At 39.1% G+C, this 14,594-nt stretch overlaps 2 protein-coding genes across 2 annotated transcripts; both read left to right on the plus strand.

Moving 5' to 3' along the window:
- Positions 1-774: 774 nt before the first annotated feature.
- Positions 775-1,647, plus strand: LOC120768683. The gene is made up of 2 exons (XM_040095459.1): positions 775-1,060; positions 1,094-1,647. Exons 1-2 carry the CDS (start codon positions 775-777, stop codon positions 1,645-1,647), a joined length of 840 nt encoding a protein of 279 aa, XP_039951393.1.
- Positions 1,648-2,177: 530 nt separating this feature from the next.
- On the plus strand, positions 2,178-3,690 carry LOC120768684. The gene is made up of 3 exons (XM_040095461.1): positions 2,178-2,269; positions 2,316-2,770; positions 2,909-3,690. Exons 1-3 carry the CDS (start codon positions 2,178-2,180, stop codon positions 3,688-3,690), a joined length of 1,329 nt encoding a protein of 442 aa, XP_039951395.1.
- Positions 3,691-14,594: the final 10,904 nt, after the last annotated feature.

Raw genomic sequence — 14,594 nt, forward strand, 5'->3', positions numbered from 1 at the left:
AGGGAATCAAAAATTTGTAATTACCCTACTGAAATTGTACTCATTAAAAGGGCTCAGTAAACCCAAATTGAATTTACACATTAACCGCGTGTTTTTATTAAAATAAGTGGAAGTGGTAAGTGTCAGCAAGATAAAGTGAATTGGACATTGCTGCTTCAAACATCTTGTAAGAAAATCGTCAACAAGAACTGGGTCCTTAAACCAAGTGTAATCATGTGGATCTATACGGCTGTCATAAGACCTATACTTACATGTGGAGCTCTGGTATGGTGGCCAGCGCTAAACAAACAATACAATACTAGAAAATTAAATAGAATACAAAGAGCAGCATGTGCGGGTGTTACGGGTGCAATCAGGTCATGTCCGACTGATGCGCTCAATGTGATCCTGCATCAACTACCAATGGACATTTTTATTCACAAAACAGCAGCTATTGCGGCGATAAGAATAAAAGAATTGGGAAGTTGGAATCAGCAGAACTACGGACATAGTGAAATTCTAAACAAGCTCACCTGGCATTGTCTTCACCCATGACAAATTCCAGCGTAGTTAACAACTGCAAGAGAGCACTAAGCTCATAAAAGACAAGCTCCAACTAAACTTGACCTGGGTTCCCGGCCACAGGAACATTTTCGGTAACGAAAAAGCAGACGAGTTGGCAAAGGCAGGAGCTTTCCTCAACGAATCCGAGGCGGAGCTAATACCAAGCCCGCTAGGATCGATCAAAGGAGAGATCAATAGACAATTTCAACAAATTGCAAACAACTACAGAAGATGTTTGGACAAATCCTGGTAGACAGACGACATCGTAAATGGCAACAAATACTTTGGCGCGAATTGCCAAATGAACCTCTTCAAGTGTACGAATTGAAGACGGTAACTTATGGAATGGCTTGTAGTCCATTCAACGCAATACGCGCACTGCGTCAATGTGCGAATGACAATTATGAAGTCATCTATGACCCAAGCCGGGCTGCCGCAGCGCGTCATAGCATACTTTATAATTTCTACGTTGATGACTATTTGGATAGCGTCGACAGCGATGAACTTGCTATTACCCGTGCTCAAGATGTAGCGACTATCTTGAAACAAGGACAATTAATATTGGGAAAGTGGAATTCCAATTCTACACACGTATTATCTGCGATAACCGGTACAACACTTTCTGCATCCGAACTAGAGTTGAACAACTCAACAACAAAGGTATTGGGTCTTTACTGGGATCCAGTTAGCGACGAGCTCTTCTTCAAGGTAGGCTTAGTTGACGACACTTCAATGCATACCAAGCGAAAGGTTTTGAGTGACGTGGCGAAATTATATGATCCAACTGGGGTATTGGCACCCGTGGTCGTGGTGGCCAAACTATTCATACAGGACTTATGGAAGGCTGGTCTCTCATGGGACGCTGAACTTCCTCCAGAACTACTCAGTTCATGGGTCTTATTCCGCAACAGTTTGCAAGATATTACACGACTTCGTATTCCTCGTTGGCTAGGTATACGAGTGGGCTCTTTGGTGCATTTACACGGCTTTTGCGATGCTAGTCGTAAGGCGTATGCAGCAGTCATATATGTTCAAACGATCGATAAAGGTGGTACATCACGCACAGCTCTTGTTTCAGCGAAGACGAAGATAGCACCAATTTAGGATGGGACGATGCCACGCCTCGAACTGTGTGGTGCTCATCTTCTAACCAAGGCGATGGACAACGTACGTCAAGCCTTAGGCCTACAGGACGCCCCATGTACATATTGGAGTGATTCCACTATTGTTTTATGCTGGATACGCAAACCACCATCCACGTTCAAACAATATGTATCCAATCGGGTAGCTTACATCCAAGCCAATTCAGACATTAACGCTTGGAAGCACATTCGCTCGGAATCAAATCCAGCTGACTGTGCAAGCAGAGGCCTATCTCCCGCCGTCTTAGCAGATCATCACCTTTGGTGGACCGGACCGACGTGCATTCACCAAAGCGCGGGGGAAATGCGCGTACCTTCTTTGACGGAGGAGGAGGAGCACCTCTCCATTGCTGAATCTCGTGTGGTATCCATCTTCGTTTCTAGAGCTAATTACCAGTGGATTATGACATCCACGAAAGACAACAGGATACCTCTCATAGAGAAATTTAGCAAATTGAGTCGTTTACTTAACACCACTGTTTGGTTAAGGCGATGGTTACCGAAATATCGCGGTTACAGGAACGATATAGTTTCTGTCGCAGATCAGCACTGGGCTTTACTTCTGCATATTCGACAAGCACAAGGTAATCATTTTAAACAAGAAATTAAGGCTCTTGAATTGCATTCCAGAATTGCGGGTCGCAGTGAAATCTTAGCACTCAATCCTTTCTTGGATGCAGACGGCATACTGAGAGTAGGTGGTCGACTCGCAAACTCCGACTTAAGTGAAGATCAGCGACATCAAACTATAATTCCGCGTGGGGCCCTGGCTTATTTACTAGTCGCTGATGCTCATACACGTTGCTTACATGGTGGTATACAACAAATGCTTCAGTTCCTTAGACAACGTTTCTGGCTTATAGGCGCACGGGCGCAAGTAAAGTCTTTCATCTGGGCCTGCACTACATGTCGTAGGCGTCTTCAAATTATACAACGTCAACAAATGGCTTCGCTCCCGAAAGAACGTGTACTAGTGGCCCCACCATTCTCTCGTAGTGGCTTGGATTACTGCGGGCCATTCCATGTACGTGTGGGAATGCATCGCGCTACCCCGACTACAAAAACCTATGCTGCCATATTTATTTGTATGGCGTCACGAGCGGTTCACATTGAGCTGGCAGAGGACAGAGTACACAGGCATTTATAGATCTTTACGATCGTTTTATTAGTCGACGGGGTATCTGTACCACCTTTATACAGTGATAATGGAACACAATTTGTAGGGGCTAATCGTCAAATGCAGGAAGACTTAAAGGCTTGGGTAACAGCACATGCTCAACAACATCTGGCAGCTGAAGGTACATGTTGGAAGTTCATAACACCTTCCGCACCTCATCACGGTGGTCTATGGGAGGCAGCAGTTCGTTCAGCTAAAAAGCATCTGCTGAGGATAATGGGCAGCCAGACGTTGCGTTACACTGTATTGTCTACTCTCCTGACTCGCATCGAGGCGTGTCTAAATTCGAGACCACTGATAGATCTCTACGATGATCCTGAAGGAGGGATAGCTCTAACACCGGGTGACTTCCTGATCGGACGACCACTCAATTGTCGTCCAGATCCTCCATTGCCTGAAGCTCCAAAAAATCGTCTTCGATATTGGCAACGCCTCCAGAAAATGTTGGAGCATTTTTGGCGCCGCTGGCAATCCGAATATCTACACACTCTTCAGACCCGGAACAAATGGACTAGATCGGAACCCAATGTTCAGCGTGGAGATCTAGTTCTTATACGTGGTGAAAATTTGCCACCATCGGTTTGGCGTATGGGACGGGTGATTGACGTTCACCCGGGCAGTGACGGGTTGGTGCGTACCGTGACGATAGAGTACAATACCAACCAGACATCATCAAATGGACTTCCTATTAAGCAGCGGTGTCAGCGACCGGTGCAGAAGTTATGCCGCCTAACAGGTCCTACAGAAGAATTACTGAACCGCGAGGGTTCAGCCGGGCAGGATGTTCAAGATTTAAATTCTTTACAATGCAGTCCTGCGCATAATTAGTAAGGACACAAACCAATACCAGTCAGCTGATTGCTGAATGCTGAATGATCAATATAATTGTATCCTCTTTTTAGCGTTGTATTCGTAGACTAGTAGTTTCACTCTAGCTTAGTGAATGTAAATGTAATTTTACCATATTTCAACTATAGACATACCTATATGTATGTAGATATGTATCATGTGGCTTGATGCTACAATCCGTTAACCAAATATGTATTTAATGAGAAACTCAATAAAGAAGCGGCTTATTTCGTGACAGACTGGTGTAGCAATCATCCGAGCTTTTCAATTAGCGGAATTTTAGGACAAATCTTATACAACTATTGTGCATGGCTATTGTGAATTGGCGCACCTTCTGCATTCATTCTTAACAAAAAACCTGTAACAAATCTTTATCATTTAAATAGGAATTATAAAATCTCTTTAAAATTTACAATCCTCAACAATTTAACGTCAAAATATGTATTTAAGTAAAACTACAGCTAGCACAGGTTTGCAATTAGTTTTTTACGCGTCATTGCATGAATATAAACCTGGGTTTTGGTGTGACCTATTTTACAGCCCTTGCAAATATTTTTCTGCGTGTGTTTGTTGTTGTGCCGTTGCATTAGGGGGAAAAATCTACAATTCGTGCACCATGCAAGGGTTTTGCAAGAACAAGAGAATACCCCTAATGTATTTTTTTCTTCACAAAGAAGCTGCTCATATGTAGGAATTGCCGATATCGGACAACTAAAGCATATAAATGTCATACTATTTGAATGATCGGACTCAAGTGTTTACATGGAAAAGGTTTTCATTTGAAGAGATATCTTTAGAATTAAGTTTTAAGTTTTAATTTTAAGAAAAGTGTGTATGAAAAGTAAATTAAATAAACTACAAAGGAAACAAAAATCTAAGGAAACAAAAAAAATGTATACAAACAATTATATAAAAAGCAAGGCATATGAATTCACCTGGCAATCGACTTCCCAAATCACAAACTACGTCCATTATTTCCATTAAATGGAAAATATTTGAAACAAAACGACTATTATAACAAAGTCAGATATTACAATGTTTTCTCTTAAGAAATATTAAACGATATGAAGATATCTGCTTTATTGGAAGTGAATGTAGTCTAAATTTGTGAATAGATTTACCGAGCGATTCTGTACTGTGATACTGTCACAAGTCTCTAAAATTGAGATTTTAAATTAGAAACAATTTTTGTGACTTGATACGGATTTGCATTTCAATACATGACAGTCACAAAAATCTCTCAATTGAAAACGAAAAGGTCTAATCAGTTCATACATTTCATAATTTAGAGATGTATTTACACTTGAATGAATATAAACAAAAATGAAATTTTGTATAACATAATCAAAAAGCATAATTACCAATAAAAATAAAAATAGATGTTGACTTTATTTCAGAATATTTACTAAATTTATGTGAAAATTATTTATTTTTAACTTTTTCGTGTTTGAATTGCTTAAAAAATATAAAAAGCGACAATCGATTAATAACTATGATGATCTCTATTCAATATATTCAAAATGGCAACCAGAACTCGTTGTACTTTTGTGACCCTCTAACTAACAGGTAACAAATTTGAGACAATATTTTGTGACTAAGTACTTGAGAATGTGTTGTAACTAGTCACAAATTGAGACTTTACTACTGCCACCACCACAAATCGCCATTAACCGAAAGCATATTAAGTGCCATAACTAAGCACTTAGTTAAGATATGAAATTCTAGTTTGGCACAGGAGATCGCAGTAACAAGGGGCACCCGTGGGTAAGTTAATTGTACATACTCCTAAACCACTAAAACTACAACAACCAAATTCACCTAGTGCGGATATTAAAAGAACTCTTACCGAAAGTGTGAAAATGTATATGTAGGACGTTCGTGTGGGCACGTCCTTATACGACGAGTTTCCAAGAAGAAAGAGGACGATCTTCGAATTTTATTTGATATAAAAGGAAAAGAAAATCATACATAGCAAAATGTCAAACTAGCAGGTACAGTTACCATGCTCAATACAATTATAATTAACTCCGAAACGAGTGGCGGTGCTGCCACATATCTTCTTCTTCTTAATTGGCGTTGACACCGCTTACGCGATTATAGCCGAGTTAGCAACAGCGCGCCAGTCGTTTCTTCTTTTCCCTACGTGGCGCCAATTGGATATTCCAAGCGTAGCCAGGTCCTTCTCCACCTGGTCCTTCCAACGGAGTGGAGGTCTTCCTCTTCCTCTGCTTCCCCGGCTGGTACTGCGTCGAATACCTTCAGAGCTGGAGTGTTTTCGTTCATCCGGACAACATGACCTAGTCAGTGTAGCCGCTGTCTTTTAATTCGCTGAACTATGTCAATGTCGTCGATATTCGCCGTGGCCAGTGCGCAAAGGACCATAAATCGTTCGCAGAACTCTTCACTCGAAAACTCTCAACGACGACTCATCAGTTGATGTCATCGTCCAAGCCTCTGCACCATATAGCAGGACGATAATTATGAGCGACTTATAGAGTTTGGTTTTTGTTCGTCGAGAGATGGCTTTACTTTTTAATTGCCTACTCAGTCCGAAGTAGCATCTGTTGGCAAGAGTTGTCCTGCGTTGGATTTCCAGGGTGACATTGTTGGTGGTGTATATACAAAACTATCTACAACTTCTACAAAGTCAACAGTGACGTGAGAGCCCAGTCGCGAGTGCGACGACTGTTTTGTTGATGACAGGAGATATTTCGTCTTGCCCTCGTTCACTACCAGACCCATGTCCAGTCTGGAGAAAGCAGAACTAACGGCGCGGGTGTTGAGGCCGATGATATCAAGATTGTACCTGCTCGATTAAGTTTTGCAGCTCGAATTATTTTCTCCAGCAGCAGATTGAAGAAGTCAAGCGAAAGTCGCCTTGTCTGAAACCTCGTTTGGTATCAAACGGCTCGGGGAGGTCCTTCCCGATCCTGATGGAGCTTTTATTGTTGCTCAACGTCAGTTTACACAGCCGTATTAGTTTTGCGGGGATACCAAATTCAGACATCGCGGCATAGAGGCAGCTTTGAAATCGACGAAGAGGTGGTGTGTGTCGATTCTCCTTTCAAGGGTCTTTTCCCAGATTTGGCGCATGGTGAATATCTGGCCGGTTGTGGATTTGCCAGGTTTAAAGCCACACTGATAAGGTCCAATCAGTTTGTTGACGGTGGGCTTTAATCTTTCACACAATACGCTCGATAGAACCTTATATGCGATGTTGAGGAGGCTTACACCACGGTAGTTGGCGCAGATTGTAAGGTCTCTCTTTTTGTGGATTGGGCAGAGCACGCTTAAATTCCAATCGTTGGGCATGCTTTCGTCCAACCATATTTTAGAAAGAAATTGATGCATGCTCCTTATCAGTTCTTCGCTGCCGTGTTTGAATAGCTCGGCCGGCAATCCATCGGCCCCCGCCGCTTTGTTGTTCTTCAGACGGGTAATTGCTATTCGAACTTCTTCATGGTCGGGCAATGGATCCTCTGCTCCATCGTCATCGATTGGGGAATCGGGCTCGCCTTCTCCTGGCGTTGTACTTTCACTGCCATTCAGCAGGCTGGAGAAGTGTTCCTTCCATAATTTAAGTATGCTCTGGGCATCGGTGACTAGATCACCAACCTTGAAACCCTTTGTAAGCCGCCGCATTTTTTCGTAGAATTTTCGAGCATTACCCCTGTCGGCCAGCTTATGAAGCTCTTCGTACTCACGCATTTCGGCCTCTTTCTTTTTCTGTCTGCAAATGCGTCTCTCTTCCCTCTTCAACTCTCGGTATCTATCGCATCTCGCACGTGTTGTGGTCGATCGTAACGTTGCGTTGTCTCCACTGCGACACGGCACTCCTCGTCGTACCATCTGTTCTTTTGCATTTTCCGAAGACCAATGTTTTCGGAGGCAGATGTACGTAAGGAGTTTGAAATGCCGTCCCACAGTTCTTTTATACCGAGCTGTTGACGAGTGCTCTCAGAGAGCAGGAGTGCAAGCCAAGTAGAAAATCGTTCGGCTGTCTGTTGTGATTGCAGTTTCTCGACGTCGAGCCTTCCTTGTGTTTGTTGACGTGCGCTTTTTGCTGAACAGAGGCGGGTGCCACTCTTGGCTGCAACAAGATATTGGTCCGAGTAGATGTTAGGACCTCAGAGCGTACGCACGTCTAGAACACTGGAGACGTGTCTTCCGTCTATCACAACATGATCGATCTGGTTGTTGGCTTTTCGATTCGGAGACAGCCAGGTAGCTTGATGTACATATGTATAATTGACGTTTTGCCCTTATCCCTTAAAAACCTGATAACTCCGATTCATTCTTAAAAAAAAACAATAAAAATTTCTTAAAAATCATTTTTTAAGATATTAAAGGGTGTTTTATTGGTTGATCCTTTGAGAAAACACTAGGTGCTCAATAGAGAAACACACTTTAAGTACATATTTTTACAAAAATTCATATTTTATTGAAATTGCATTAAAATTATTATTAAACTGACAAAAGATACATTAGTATGGAAACCCAGAGAACAATTTTGCTGTGACGATAAAAAAAGATATACCACATTTCACACGTATGCAATGAATTTGCGTTTTTAATTAGAACTGACAAATGTTGTGAACCTAACCGAGAAAACAGCCTTAAATTTGTTATTTTTTCTGTTGACCTTTATTTGTATGAACTTATTCAAAATCAAACCTAAAGTTAATCACTTGTGTTTTTCTACCGTCAAAAACGGTTTCGCCTTAATTCGTAAATGAAATTTTCACTGTATTGAATAGTTTATTATATGTGTTTTGTTGTATGTGGCACCTTTTTCGCACTCTTCGTATGATTTTTTACCCAAATTGTGATTAAAAGAATTCGTTTATACTTCACTTCAAGTGGTTATTAGTTTCGAAATTTATTATTTCACAAGGTATAAAATATATCTTTAAATTTAGCAGGCGGAAGGAACGTTAAAATTTATTTATGAAGATAAGTATAAAAAAACTTTATGTTAACGAGATGTTCGCGAAAGAGGTAGCCAAAACCGGAATCGTGTCGATCGGGTCGATGTCGTAGCGCCAGAATGTTTTTTTTTATCAGTTGTCTGTCCTTTTGTATCGGGTGATTTTTTAAGAGCTTGATAACTTTTTTAAAAAAAAAAACGCATAAAATTTGCAAAATCTCATCGGTTCTTTATTTGAAACGTTAGATTGGTTCATGACATTTACTTTTTGAAGATAATTTCATTTTAAATGTTGACCGCGGCTGCGTCTTGGGTGGTCCATTCGGAAGAGTCAATTTTGGGCAACTTTTTCGAGCATTTCGGCCGGAATAGCCCGAATTTCTTCGGAAATGTTGTCTTCCAAAGCTGGAATAGTTGCTGGCTTATTTCTGTAGACTTTAGACTTGACGTAGCCCCACAAAAAATAGTCTAAAGGCGTTAAATCGCATGATCTTGGTAGCCAACTTACGGGTCCATTTCTTGAGATGAATTGTTCTCCGAAGTTTTCCCTCAAAATGGCCATAGAATCGCGAGCTGTGTGGCATGTAGCGCCATCTTGTTGAAACCACATGTCAACCAAGTTCAGTTCTTCCATTTTTGGCAACAAAAAGTTTGTTAGCATCTTGGTTGACATGTGGTTTCAACAAGATGGCGCTACATGCCACACAGCTCGCGTTCTATGGCCATTTTGAGGAAAACTTCGGAGAACAATTCATCTCAAGAAATGGACCCGTAAGTTGGCCACCAAGATCATGCGATTTAACGCCTTTAGACTATTTTTTGTGGGGCTACGTCAAGTCTAAAGTCTACAGAAATAAACCAGCAACTATTCCAGCTTTGGAAGACAACATTTCCGAAGAAATTCGGGCTATTCCGGCCGAAATGCTCGAAAAAGTTGCCCAAAATGGACTTTCCGAATGGACCACCTAAGACGCAGCCGCGGTCAACATTTAAATGAAATTATCTTCAAAAAGTAAATGTCATGAACCAATCTAACGTTTCAAATAAAGAACCGATGAGATTTTGCAAATTTTATGGGTTTTTTTTTTTTTAAAAAGTTATCAAGCTCTTAAAAAATCACCCGATACTTTTGTTCGGCGAAAGTAGATGATGGTGTGTGATGTCATTGTGTGTGTGTTAGAGCGCGGTGTGCAGCGAAGAAAATTATGATGAGTGTGGGGAATGTGGCGTACCAATGTTGCATACCAGGATGTGTGGGATGGTGTTGACGGGCAGAAGTGGGAAGGCTGATACTCATTTAGCCAATATGAATAATAGTATAAAATGTATATCACAGCATGTTTATCACAGCGTGGCCAGATCCACTAGTATACTTGCAAATTTCGCAAATGATATTAGCCTTGTAAAATTTTTGAAAATCTTATGGTTCCGTTGTTAGTTGTGTAGCTGTGTTAGGGATAAAGAGATAGCCAACTTATTCCATTGCGAGAGCGTCTCAAAATTATAGCAGGAACGGCAAAAAACGCTACTCCCTTCCTCAGTTCCCTTCCTTAGCGAGCAAAATGTGTCAAAAGTTGAGCCCGTGGTAAAAACGCAGAAAACCGCCATATGTTTTTGTTTTCATTTGAACAATGTTGCCATTGCTCAATACGCATATATAGTTTTGATCACATCTACGTTTTCAATTATAATTTTTCATATTATAAAATAACAAAACCGACAAAAACTTTATAAAATAGTTTATATATTTATAAATAATAGCATTCGACTCTGAGTTTGAGTTAGTTTAAGAAAATTTCAAACACATTGAAGATAACTTTTATAATTACTACAGTACATCGAGATTGGCAACCCTGCGTTGTGAGAGAGCAATCAGCTGACACGTTTCTACGGCAAAAATACAAATGCCGTGGAAATCTATGACATCCTACGGCAAAGAGGAAGGGAGTAGCGTTTTTCGCTGATCACTTACATTGCGCTCTCATAAGATAGGTCGTATCAGCTGTTTCGGCTATTAACGTTTCTTATAACATTTCCCATTATGGCCAGATCGGACAAAATAGTTGAAAAAATTAAAAGAACCAACATTTGTAATGATTAAAAATTACTACATAGAGGTCGTTTAATATATAGAGAAACTCGATCAAAGTTCGGGAAGTTTTGACGTTTAGCAATTGCTCTCTCAATTCCAGAGAGACTAGTTAGGCATCTCTTTACCTCTGCTTGTGCAAGGCTTTAAGCAGAAAGGAACTGGCACTGTCACTATTTCTACAGATTTATGTTGTCTGATCATAACCAGGGATTAAGAGATGTCCATTTTATTTCAATGTGAGTGCGCTTCAAAATTAGCGTTTTTTATAACATTTTCTATTATGGCCAGATCGCGAAAAATAATAATTTTTGGGCATTTAAATTAAAACACTCAACATTTAGTACGAATAAAAATTACTATATAGTAGTTTATTAATATATAGAGAAACTATTTAAATCTTTATATGGTATGTATTTAAACGGGGGCAATAAAAAAATACTGTTGTTAGTTGGGGTGTATATAAATTTAATTAAAAACGAGTAATTTTGACATTTTACACTTAAACATTAGAAAAAAATATGTAAATGCACTCGTTACATGCGATTGAAATTCCACGGCGAGGAGACGAGATGAGAAAAAATACGTGCAGGATTTCGGTTGAATCAAATGCTGAACGCAGCGCGCAAGATTCATCCGATCGATGTAAAATATGCGGAAGGTGTCGACGCGGCGCAGTGTAGAAGCGAATCTGTGTATAGCGAAAGTCTTGCAGATGAAAAGTTATGTGCTGATGGGCGAACTGCTGGTGACGAATGTGTCAGCTTCCCCGTCGTCCATTTCTTTTGTTGGTTGGGTTGGTGCGAGTATGGTGTGTTATATTGGTGTTGTGTTGTAGTGGCATCCTGTGGTGGATTGCGCTATTTTATTAGTATGCGCCAGTTTTACCACGAAGAAGGCGTTGATGCTTAACTCATTTAAACAGTATGTTAAAACAACTGACTTTTTACCTTTCAATACCCAGAAAAAGGATTTAAGCTTTTTACTTCTTAATCAATAAATGTTTTTAATATTTTTCCGTTAAAAATAATACTATGATGCTTGACATTACGAAACGTTTATCAAATTACATCATCGTTCATCAATCAACTTTTAAATTACGCAAATTTATTAAACTTTCATTGCTTTATATTTTTATAAGGCTTGAACAATGCAACAAATCCCTCCGTTTACATATTTTTTGGTAAGATTTCAATCTGGCCATTGCTCGTTTCCAATTGCTAAACGTCAAAACTTCCTGAACTCGATCAGCTATCAAAGTTCATGAGGTTTTGACGTTTAGCAATTGCTCTCTCACTTCCAAAGAGATATGAGTTGGGCATCTCTTTATCTCTGTCATAACTATTGAAATATCCTTTACCAGTCCTCGTCGTCCCTCTCCAATCTACAATTTGACGCAATAAATTTTTTTTCATTTGAACAGGCCTTACGCCGTATATTCTCATCCAATATTGTCAAATCTATTGACGTCAAAATGGCAAAATATTATACACGCCCATACACGAGCACACAAGTGCGTTCGATCAGTTTTGTGCGCTTGCGGTTTATCGTGTATGGGCTTGTTCGCGTACCGATCCATGTTCGCGAAAATGTTTGATTTTTTACGATCGGTGCGCGAACATGTTTATCGTGTATGGCGTTGTCGGCGCACAAAATCTCATTTCTCTCGTGTCGCCGAACAGTGAAGATCGCGGACAATGGCAAGTGTTAAGGGGAGAGCCTGCTTTCGACGCTTCAAAAAATCGATTTTTTGAGGATTTTTTTTGGAAGGGGAAAGAATTAATTGATTGAAGCGAAATTTCTAGGCTTTATAGTTATATATTTGAACATCTTTCACAAATTTTTTGGATACGAAATCTTTGATATTCTGCCTTTGGGAAGCAATTACCCGATGCATCTCGCATGTACATTTTTCGGACGGCGGGCAGGATGCAGGTCGCAATTTCTATCGGAAACAAAAAATTCAAAGAGATTCATATTTTTTATTAATTTATCTTCTAGTTAAACTAAGAAAATTCCAAAAAAATGTGTAAAATTTAAAATTTTATTAAAAATTGAATAAATAGTGGCTTCTGATCAAAAAAATTTTACTTTATGTTGTTTAAAAATATGTTAAAACTTGACTTTTCTTAATATTTTTTTTAGTTTAAATATAAGATAATTTTATGTCAATGATAATAAACTTTGCCCTAATTCCATACGACTTTTAGTTTTTTTCCTATCCTGCCCGTCAATTAAGAATAATCGTAAAAATTAAAAACCGAGAAATCACGCTTCAAAGTTTTCGCTTTTTGCCTAAACGGGCACGATTCCGATTACTTTGGCGGCGGGGTAAAAAAAACGAATTTCCATATAAATGGGGTATGTGCGGATAGGGTAACTTCTCCAGAGGAGGAATATCCAAAAATAATGTAAAAATAACTAATATTTTTTGAAATATTCCCGTTTAAAAATTCAAAAATTTGCACTAAGAAAACATGTTATTTCTCTATGTTTCTCTAAATGTTTTCACATTTTCCTCTTGTTATATTTAAATATACACTTTAAAGATTGAAATAAGTTCACATTTCACTTTTATTTTGTAATATTTTACCTATATTTATTAATTTAAAAATCACTTAGAACACTCATCGTTGCAAAGGCTAGATTGTTTACAATTATGAGGAAAACGAGCGTTGCCACATCTCAAACACCAAATTTGTAGGATTCTTAACGATTTTTCTTTGTTTGTTCTTTTGCGTGATTATTTTTTCTATATTAATTATAATAAAAAATACTTTCCAACAGTTTTCAAGTTATAATATTGAGTTGTGAAAACTTGTTCCATATACACATGTGTATATACATATGTATACATATATACTATACACATGTATGTATATGTATAATATGCGATTTATGTTTAATAAAAATAAAGACGTAAAAATCTATAATAATATTGTAAAATTTATATCATATCGGGGTGACTGAAGTACTTTCGCGTAGTACTGCTTTCTGCGTTGGCGGCCTTCGGCCGCGCTTTAAAAAAATAACCCTGGTCGAGCGAATATCCGGGGTGACTGAAGTACTTTCGCGTAGTACTCCTTTCTGCGTTGGCGGCCTTCGGCCGCGCTTTAAAAAAATAACCCTGGTCGAGCGAATATTCGGGGTGACTGAAGTACTTTCGCGTAGTACTCCTTTCTGGGTTGGCGGCCTTCGGCCGCGCTTTAAAAAAATAACCCTGGTCGAGCAAATACCCGGGGTGACTGAAATACTTTCGCGTAGTACTCCTTTTGCGTTGGGGGCCTTCGGCCGCGCTTTAAAAAAATAACCCTGGTCGAGCGAATATCCGGGGTGACTGAAGTACTTACGCGTAGTACTCCTTTCTGCGTTGGCGGCCTTCGGCCGCGCTTTAAAAAAATAACCCTGGTCGGGCGAATACCCGGGGTCACTGAAGTACTTTCGCATAGTACTCCTTTCTGCGTTAAAATAAAAAAAATATATTGAGGTTCGTTATGAAGTGGTTATATTTTTTGGTTATCTTGCACTAATATTCAAACAAAGTTTGAGTTTTCATTATAAAATGGTTAAATATTATTATATAATATTATTATATAATATTAGTATATAATATTACATATTTGTTTATTAAATTAAATAAAGAACATATTCATATGAATGGATAGAGGAATTTTTGGGAAAAAAGTCATTTCAGCGAATTTCCTTATTATCACATGGCAGCGCTCCATTTCGTCGTAATTTTAGCACACACATGATGTTCACTACGAGTGTAAAATGTAATTTTTAAAATAAAGATTTCTTCGGTAAAAAAAACTGTTAAAAGTGTAAAATGTGGATTTATTAAAAAGTTTATAGTTTAAATTAATT

This window comes from Bactrocera tryoni, chromosome 2 (genome assembly GCF_016617805.1).
Source record: "Bactrocera tryoni isolate S06 chromosome 2, CSIRO_BtryS06_freeze2, whole genome shotgun sequence".
In the NCBI taxonomy this organism is placed as follows: Eukaryota; Metazoa; Arthropoda; class Insecta; order Diptera; family Tephritidae; genus Bactrocera; species Bactrocera tryoni.

Bases quoted from the DNA above. Each gene is read 5' to 3' on its own strand.
- LOC120768683 (XM_040095459.1), top strand. From the start codon at position 775: ATGTTTGGACAAATCCTGGTAGACAGACGACATCGTAAATGGCAACAA. The intron at 1,061-1,093 runs GTGCTCAAGATG...TCTTGAAACAAG, and splicing joins CGATGAACTTGCTATTACCC to GACAATTAATATTGGGAAAG.
- LOC120768684 (XM_040095461.1), top strand. From the start codon at position 2,178: ATGGTTACCGAAATATCGCGGTTACAGGAACGATATAGTTTCTGTCGC. The intron at 2,270-2,315 runs GTAATCATTTTA...ATTGCATTCCAG, and splicing joins GCATATTCGACAAGCACAAG to AATTGCGGGTCGCAGTGAAA. The intron at 2,771-2,908 runs GTATGGCGTCAC...CACAATTTGTAG, and splicing joins CTATGCTGCCATATTTATTT to GGGCTAATCGTCAAATGCAG.